This window comes from Tarenaya hassleriana, unplaced genomic scaffold, assembly GCF_000463585.1.
Source record: "Tarenaya hassleriana unplaced genomic scaffold, ASM46358v1 Cleome12, whole genome shotgun sequence".
Classification (NCBI taxonomy): domain Eukaryota; kingdom Viridiplantae; phylum Streptophyta; class Magnoliopsida; order Brassicales; family Cleomaceae; genus Tarenaya; species Tarenaya hassleriana.
In genome coordinates this window covers 1,043,460-1,051,873 of record NW_010962392.1, presented here as the reverse complement: position 1 = coordinate 1,051,873, position 8,414 = coordinate 1,043,460, and the positions used below count along the sequence as shown (strand labels likewise).

At 40.3% G+C, this 8,414-nt stretch overlaps 3 protein-coding genes and 1 non-coding gene across 5 annotated transcripts in view; 2 read left to right on the top strand and 2 right to left on the bottom strand.

Moving 5' to 3' along the window:
- The window catches only part of LOC104806988 (AT-hook motif nuclear-localized protein 1-like), a 3,303-nt gene extending 1,812 nt beyond the window's left edge, over window positions 1-1,491 (top strand). The window contains exons 2-6 of the mRNA XM_019201642.1: window positions 1-32; window positions 416-483; window positions 604-735; window positions 836-997; window positions 1,270-1,491. Coding sequence (XP_019057187.1) covers window positions 1-32; window positions 416-483; window positions 604-735; window positions 836-997; window positions 1,270-1,491 — 616 coding nt within the window. The remainder of the gene's footprint in view (window positions 33-415; window positions 484-603; window positions 736-835; window positions 998-1,269) is intronic.
- A 287-nt stretch (window positions 1,492-1,778) lies between these two features.
- On the top strand, window positions 1,779-1,851 carry TRNAK-CUU. The gene has a single exon. It is a non-coding gene; the product is annotated as a tRNA-Lys (tRNA).
- A 103-nt stretch (window positions 1,852-1,954) lies between these two features.
- Window positions 1,955-6,997, bottom strand: LOC104806350 (protein transport Sec1b). 2 transcript variants are annotated; one of them, XM_010531207.2, is made up of 21 exons: window positions 6,691-6,997; window positions 6,190-6,248; window positions 6,001-6,082; window positions 5,778-5,856; window positions 5,640-5,690; window positions 5,468-5,564; window positions 5,294-5,326; window positions 4,822-4,944; window positions 4,531-4,722; window positions 4,348-4,431; window positions 4,150-4,248; window positions 3,986-4,062; window positions 3,794-3,890; window positions 3,534-3,659; window positions 3,370-3,465; window positions 3,144-3,266; window positions 2,977-3,051; window positions 2,703-2,887; window positions 2,528-2,621; window positions 2,295-2,384; window positions 1,955-2,159 (listed from the first exon to the last, which is right to left on the bottom strand). In XM_010531207.2, the coding sequence occupies exons 1-21, from the start codon at window positions 6,761-6,763 to the stop codon at window positions 2,103-2,105; spliced, it is 1,992 nt and encodes a 663-aa protein (XP_010529509.1). In that variant the 5' UTR covers window positions 6,764-6,997; the 3' UTR covers window positions 1,955-2,102. The 2 variants fall into 2 exon arrangements, with proteins under 2 accessions (XP_010529509.1, XP_010529508.1); XM_010531206.2 differs by having other exon boundaries at window positions 2,977-3,054; window positions 6,691-6,996.
- Window positions 6,998-7,222: 225 nt separating this feature from the next.
- The window catches only part of LOC104806348 (probable LRR receptor-like serine/threonine-protein kinase At5g45780), a 3,834-nt gene continuing 2,642 nt past the window's right edge, over window positions 7,223-8,414 (bottom strand). Inside the window, exons 4-5 of the mRNA XM_010531205.2 lie at window positions 7,960-8,393; window positions 7,223-7,874 (exon numbers count right to left, since the gene is read on the bottom strand). Coding sequence (XP_010529507.1) covers window positions 7,393-7,874; window positions 7,960-8,393 — 916 coding nt within the window. The 3' untranslated portion in view covers window positions 7,223-7,392. The remainder of the gene's footprint in view (window positions 7,875-7,959; window positions 8,394-8,414) is intronic.

Genomic DNA, 8,414 nt, shown 5'->3' with positions numbered 1-8,414 from the left:
CAGCAGGACAAAGTACCAGGTCGAGAATTTAGGTAAATCCCTGTCTTGTTTCTTGTTCTAAAGAGAAATAAAATGGAAAAAGAAGAAAGATGTTGTCTGAATTCTGTTTCGTAGATAGATCTGATTCTTGCTGATTTTGAGTTTTTTAGGGGTTTTTTTCCTTGGGACTTGTAGATGTGGGGCCTCTCGCGTGTACACATCTCTTTCGTATACGTGTACATATACAGTTATGTACATAAACGTACGTGAATGTGTTTGTATTGTGTCCAACTCCGTATGAATATTCCCCCTTTTATTTGCTTAAATTTTACATTCCTTGTATAGTATATGGAACCGACCATTTCCCCGGTTTAGAACCGGTTTATTCATAACCGGTATTGGTTATGCATGATGCTGAATTTGCTCTGGTGTGAAGGTGAATGGGTGGCTTGCTCGGTGGGAGCCAGTTTCACGCCACATATCATTACAGTGAACGCCGGCGAGGTAAATAGAATCGATCTAAACCCTAAACTATATATACATACATACATATATATATTTTATTGAATGGTATTATTCGAGTTTGATGAACTGGTGTTTGAATTCATTTCGGCTTTGGATTAGGACGTGACGATGAAGATAATATCGTTTTCGCAACAAGGGCCTCGCGCTATTTGCATCCTATCAGCAAACGGCGTCGTTTCCAGCGTCACGCTTCGCCAGCCCGATTCCTCCGGCGGTACATTGACGTACGAGGTGATTCATTCTCGTTACGAAATGATACTAGACAATAAAACTAATCTTTTTTTCGTTTTGCGATCATTTGATTGTTTTGGTGAATAATCGGGTTTTTCAGGGTCGGTTTGAGATACTATCGTTGTCTGGATCGTTCATGCCTAACGATATCGGAGGGACTCGAGGCAGAACCGGAGGAATGAGCGTATCGTTGGCTAGCCCCGATGGACGAGTGGTAGGAGGCGGCGTTGCGGGTCTACTGGTCGCCGCTAGCCCTGTTCAGGTATGCATTCAACTTACCCTGTCATTGAGTTGGCCGAGTTATATCTGTGGTAGGTAAGTTAGTTAACTCTGTTAGTACCAGAAAGCTAGTACAACACAAACACACACACATTGATGCAAGTCTCTGTTGCTCTGTTTATCTTTAGTCCAATTTTTTCTCGAACTTTCTCTTCGTTTCTCAGTAGCAAACAGAGCTTTTTCGCTTCGAAAATTACGATATATCGAGTTTATGTAAATTCACTCTGATCTCGATCCATGGTATCGTTCTTCCAGGTCGTTGTAGGGAGTTTCCTAGCGGGAATCGACCAGCAAGATCAGAAACCGAAGAAGCACAAGCACGATTACATGTCGGTCCCGACCCCGACGGCAGCTATCCCGATATCCAGTGTGTCCGACTCTCGGGTGACAAGGCCAACACTTGGCCGCCGCCGCCATCATTACCTTCTGATCCAAGAAACAATCCCTCCTCCTGACATTAACGTCTCTTTAGCTTGATCTGCATGACGTTTTGGTGTTCTTCCCTCTGTCGTATCGAATTTGTTTTCCTGATGTCCAGATTAGGGTTAATGGTAAGCTGATCTTTTTAGGCTTTAGGGATTTTATTTCAGTTCGGTTTTTGTGTCGGGAAGCAATCTTAGTCGAATCGTCATGTGTTCCCTGAATTCAATCTTCCTTGACCACTGCATCAACATCGTCATCTCTGGTCTAATCGGTTCTCCCTAAACCGGTAACCAAAAGAAATTTTAAAAACCAGTAATTAAAATTTCTACTAATCATCGAAAGCCCGTCTAGCTCAGTTGGTAGAGCGCAAGGCTCTTAACCTTGTGGTCGTGGGTTCGAGCCCCACGGTGGGCGTATTTTTAATTTTTTTACCTTTTACCCCTCAATTTTTGTTTTTATTCACATTTGACCGCCCACCTTTCCACCATATTATAGAAACTGGGGCTCATTCCTCAAAATCTTGGAATCATAACTTTATTTAGCCAACGAACAAATAACTTAATCTACATTGGATGTTATCTTATAATTCATCCATTATTATCATTATTATTTATTTCCTAAAGAAAATTGGTGAGATGCATAAACTATATATATACATACAGGTTTTATATGTCGAGATCGTCCAGTGACAGCTCCTTGTCTTTGTCCAACCGTTTCATCTTCTGCACAATTACGAGAACAGTCATGTCAGTCACGTCGCCATATATTTTTTTACCATCTCTAACCAAAACATTTTTTTTTTTGGGGGGGGGGGGTATAACAAAATGTAATTGCAAAAACCATATACTATATAGTACCGTGATGAATGTCTTTGGATCGTCGATGCTGGTGGAGCCTAAGATCACTTCTCTGTTTAGCTTCTCTGAAAGTTTATGGCAGACCCTCAGCTGCAATTCATGTACACACACAAATCAATTTCATCGGAATTCAATTTATCTTCATCTATCGGTTTTCTTTCCGTTATGATAACCCAAAAACATCTCTCGAAAACCCGAGTTACGAGGGGAAAAAAGAGAGCTTGGAGTATAACCTCGGATCGGGTGGCTCCTCCTACAATGAACACGAAAATTCGTGGCCCCGTCCTTTTATTGAAGCTGCTCGATGTACGTCCTAGAACCGAGTCACTGAACACAAAAAAATGGTATGGATTGTTAAATGAGTATTCCATCACGTTATTCGTATTTGTTTTGTATATATAAAGTTACCTGGTGTACCCATCGTCGGAAAGACGTCGTGTGGCCCACGTTGGTGTTCGCCTTGAATGAGGCAAGATCGGACTCGCTGATGCAGATTGAGATCCACCGTGAGAGATGATGCTCGGTTTTGGCTCGTTCATACACTGGTATTCGTGTTTCGACAATGCCCCTTTGCTAAGTTTCTCAACAAGTTCCTGAAAATATTTTTACTTTCGGGTTTCTTATTGAAGATATTATACATAACGCATACCGAGAAAAAATCGGGTATGAATGGTAATAAGACCTCGATGATCGGGTAAAAACGCGATAGCTGCCACATTTGAGTTTCGCCATTCCTGTCTTTTCTTGCAGCTCGTCTCTTCTGAGCCGTACAGAAAAAGAAGCTCCAGTTAGGTTTCTCGGGAAAGTCTTTGTCCCGATGGAAAACGAAACGGGGAAGAATAGTTCTACCTTAAGAACATCAAACTTAAGGGAGAAAGATCCCGATGAGATCTTCTTGGTTTCTGCAGACACTGGTCCGAGTAATCTCATATTGTTCACAGCCTCTGTATCATCACTAGACATATTTGCTAGCTGAATGGATTCAATCAAGAAGACGAAAAACTCAACGGTTATGTAAACTGAAATCAATAACCAGAGATCGAGATTCTTTCGTAGGAGGAATATCGTAATATACCTCCATCATCTTTCGACCCTTTTCACCTTTGAACTTTTCGGGGTAAATTGCTGCAAGAATCATCAGTAGTCTTAGCTTGGTCTCGCGGCTTATTTCCTGCAAATTTTAATTTAAATTAAAAAAATATAATTCCAATTAAACCGATCAATTGCAAAGCATCTCACCTTTCTCGAGTTCAAGAACTTGATAACATCCTTTCTTCCCGCGTCCCCAAAGACAAGATCCTGTTCGAGCTGACCGAGTTCTCTAAGGCCATATTCCATGATAGTTCTGTTGATTCTTCCAGCAATCTGCAGTGATATAATTAACCACACTTCAACGTATTAATATTTCGGTTTTCAAATGATGATTCAATACCCTGATTTCTGTGAAAAAAATTTCACCGAAAATTCTATTTCGTGCTCTACTTTTATCCAAAACCGACCTCTACATGAAGAGAAAGCTTGTCGATTTGCTCACTGTATTGAGGCAAGGCTTGAACCATCTTCCTCAAGTCGTTTGATGAAAGATCGCCAAACTCTCTGAACATCGAAAGCAGTCATATTCAGAATTGTTTTCTTGTAAATAAATTGAAACAATAACAAAAAAAGGCAAATCCGGTAAAGAAAAAACTAACCTTGAGCTGTGTTTCATCTGTGCAGCTTTGTTCTTTGACACAAAGGTTGTCATTTTCTCGTGCAATCTTTCGCTGGCCTGAACACGGAACCAAAGATTCAGACCGCATCCATATATGGTGAAGTTTGAAAAAGGAAGGGATTGAATGAAAACAGAATAGGATACATCTGCTATATGAACATCTCGAAGCTCCATCCAAATAGGATCATCTTCATCCAGGAGAACCTCTTTCTTCTCAAGATGATCACCAGTTTTACTCGGAACCTATACACTAATAAGAAAGCAGAAAAAATTACCATACCCAGTAAATTTTGATGAAGATATTACCGACTTTTCGAGTATCTAGAAACCAAAAAAAGTCACCTCGTGTGTGTATTTTTTCCCTTCCATTTCAATCAAATCATGGCACATTGCATCATATGTCCACTCGTGAATGAAAGGTGCGATCTAGAAGCAGAAAAGTCTTCCTTTATCTCTTCTTAGCAAACTAAATCAAAATCATATCAACGAGGAAAAAAACTAAATTTCTCAGTTAAGGTTACGAACCTGATCTATGGATCGGTCTAGGATAAGCAGCTCACATGTTTCGGTCTGAGGAAAACCCTCGATCGCCCGTCTGTATCTCGCAAGACAGTTCCACACAATAGCAGCAAGCTTTGTAGGAATCAACTCCCGAAAAGTCGTCATTTTTGTGGCATCATGGGCTTTGGCTGCACGGTATCGTACAAAGGGGTATTCCTATACACCAAAAAAATGTTCCGAGTAATACAATTTTCTCGAGAACTTTGTAAAAGAAAAGAGATAAATTAGCTCGTAGTAAGAATTCATGACTATTACCTTTAGCGACGCCAAAGCTGTAGCAATGCGGATACCTGTCAGATTCAAGCATGCATCAGATGGCGGATTTTCCTCGTCACAGAAAAGTTCTTCGAGGGCATTTTCATAATCCGTTACAAACCCCTGTGAAGACATCATATGGGAGGAGGAAGCGGATAAAGGGATTTTAAATACCGAGGCAATAGTATCGAAATGAAACATAATCATTCAGAATATTTAAAGAGAAAGGTTATGCAATCCAATTCAGAGCTTCTATCTCCTAAGATCATAAAACCACATGGACGGTCCATCCATTGTTCCATAAGAAGTCTTATAAAACAGCTAAGAGGACATCTGAATTTGATTATGTAAACCACCACTGCCATGGAAAACTCGTCATATAACTCATTTTTCAGATATCGTATCGATCAAACAATGCACGTATTGAGGAACAGAGGAAAATTAATCAGCCTTGTAATGTAAAGATATATACCTGGCTGTCCACCGTGATGTATTCCAAATTCATCTGCATATAATGAGCCAAATTACCAAAAAAAGTTCAAAATCTCTTGTGGTAATCCAATATAATATGAAATATTACTTAAACTATCAAGTGAAAAATTGAATGCAGTTCAAGAAACAAAAAAAAGGAAATTGGCAAGAAAACCTCTTTCAGTGCCCCAATGCGTTTCATCACTCTGATATCCTTCTTAATGACAGCAACCAGACTCCTTGAAACAGGTGAACTAAAGAACACAAAAGCCCTAAACCACAACAGATTAAAGGATTCAGAATTTCCGACAAGCCAGCCGTCTTATACATACTATCTATTCACTTACTTCTTGTATAGAGGTGATTTCCCGGTCATATCTGACAAAAACATGGCCACACTGCCAAAAAAAAAAGTTGGACAGAGTTATTAAAAGCATGCCCATTACAAAAAAATTCAAACGAAAGATCACAACGCGAGACATTACTTCTCCTCAGTTGGCTGAATAAAGTAGATGGCTTCCCAGGAAGTCATTGGCTGCCTGTGCCGAGAAATGTCCTCTACCACTGGAATAATCTAACTAAACATCAAATCCTTACCACAGAAACCGTGTATGAATATATAAACAGCAATTAAGAATCTAGCAGTGAGCCTTGAACAAGACAATTTCGAAGTCATCTGAAACTTCTTTTTTGTGCCCTGAATCTTACATGTAACACCTTCTTGTGTGATCTCAGACATTCTGCAGACAGATGATATTATCTTGACTGTGAGCTTGTCCATGACAAGCACCTAATATACATAAGCAGAATCCACAAATCAATAGAAGCCGATATAAACATTAAACAACCATAACATAAAGAAAGGGAACACACATATATATGTGTGTATATACATACCTTCCAAGATGATTTCGAGCTACCGGCTTTCTCAGGCCTAAGCATTTCATGCAGCAGTCCTAAAATCCAAAATGAAAAATCATTCATAGCTACTTAGAATGAGATCCATATTCTTGAATTACAAGCAAAAACGGAATCCTCAGCTATAAGAAACTCATCAGCTCGTAAAACAGATGATTCTTTATGATCACTTTAGCTTATTGGATTCGAACTAAGTGATATCGTCAAAAATCTAAACATCATCGTCAGAAAATCGAAACTCATAAATCCCCCAGAAGCGTATTTTCTCATATTAACCCAATTTACAGGGATTCAAATACTATAAGCCTCTGCTTTTATCAATTATACTCCGAAAATGAACAAGTAATTCGAAAACAAATGATCCCAGAACAAGAACCGGATCGTGTATGAGCAGCTAGATCGTAAAAGTTAAAAGCTTTTTCCTCCCTGAATGTTCACACGCGGAGTTGGTAAGTGAAAAAAGAAAATGAAGGAACTCACTTCCATGAGTGATTTGCCTGAAATTCTTCTGGTCTCCACCATTAGAGAACGATCCGATGTCGGAAAAAGACATGGGTTCCAAGAGATGAGACACACAGAAAAACCTAATCGTAAGACGAACAGAGATTCTCTCCAAAACGCCGAACAAGACAGATCTGCGAAGTATGTCGAAGAGGAAGAGAATTCGTGCGCTCCGAAATGGTCGATTCGTGGAACAGAGAATCTAGGGTTACTTGATGACGAAGCCAACGTTGGAAGTGGAATTCAGAAAAAGACGCGCTTTTGAAGCGTTGCCTCAATGGGTCGACCCGACCCATGGATTTTTTCAAACTTTGAATGAGTTTTATGATCAGCTTTCTTCGAAATTCCTCTTGGATTTTCTTAATTTCTATTTAAACATTCTAGAACTCTTTGAAAATCTTATTTTACAAGGAAATACTATTTTCCTCTACACCATTTGCATGAAGCAGAGGAATTATACTCTTTTCTTTTGCTTTGTGAACGTTATCAGAAAACCGAACCCTAAACCGGCAAATCGAAACCGAAAATTTATTCAACTCAATCCAAACAAACCGACCGGTTCTGCCACATCTTAACCGGAAAATCACAGACCGGCTCTCTTCCTCTTTGCAAGCTTTCACCTTTCTCCAGACCACTGGTTACAGACCCAGATGAACAAGATGGTCTTTCTTTTTTTTTTTTTTACATGCCGATCGTATAGTTTATCTCCTGAAGAACAGTCTCTATGTTCGGCCTATTGTTCGGAATCTCCTGTGTACAGCTTATCCCGATCTTCGCCATCTCTCTCGCCTGCAACTCATCAAACTCTCCCTGAAGGTTTTCGTCGATGAATCCTTTGTGATTTTCTCCGTTTTCAGCTGCGGCCCTCATCGAGTTCGTAAGCATTAGTTTGCCGGAGAGTATTTGCAGAATGATGACTCCGAAGGCGAAAATATCGGTTTTCTCAGTGAAACGTCCGCCGGTGATATATTCAGGAGCTAAGTATCCCATTGCAGCGCTTGTTTTGAGAGCCGAGAAGACAAAGTCGTCGGCCAAGAGATAGTGGAGACCCGAATCCGCCATTAACGGGTTGAAATTCTCGTCGAGTAGGATTTTCTCCACTGAGATGTTGCGATGAACTATTGCAGGCTTGTTCGGTTCATTCCCGTGCAGAAACGCGATCCCTGTAAGGAATATTTGCAGAAATTCTTTGTTTCAGAGATGATTTTCAGATTGAGGAATTTGTCTAGAATGTGAAAAAGGACTAACCTTTGGCTATCCCTTTGATGATGCAGATCCTGGTAGGCCAATCAAGGACTTGACCGCTCCCATAATCTTGTATTTCGAGAAAATCCGAGAGCTTTCCTTTGTGGGCGAAATCATAGACGAGGAAGCATTCGCCTCTGCCTCTGGAGCAGCAAAACCCTCGAAGCTTGACGAGGTTTTCGTGCGAAAGCGAGATCAAAAGATTCAGACCCTTCAAGAATTCGGCTTCCTCGTTCTTGCAACTGGTTATGTTGATTCTCTTTATGGCAACAAGAGAACCGTCACGGAGGTTTCCTTTGAACACTGATGAGAAGCTGCTTCTGCTCATTAGATTCGATTCCGAGAAGCATTGTGTTGCAGATTCGATGTCTTCCAAACTAAACCTGAAGCTGCTGTTCGCAAGAAAGTGATGATCTTGCGAGAACCCAGCTCCATTCCTCCATGAGACAATCAACCAT

Coding starts and splice junctions, on each gene's coding strand:
- LOC104806350 (XM_010531206.2), bottom strand. CDS start 6,763: ATGTCTTTTTCCGACATCGGATCGTTCTCTAATGGTGGAGACCAGAAG. Junction 5,857..6,000: donor CACACAAGAAGGTGTTACAT/GTAAGATTCAGG, acceptor AGATTATTCCAG/TGGTAGAGGACATTTCTCGG. Junction 5,327..5,467: donor GCATTGGGGCACTGAAAGAG/GTTTTCTTGCCA, acceptor CATTATATGCAG/ATGAATTTGGAATACATCAC.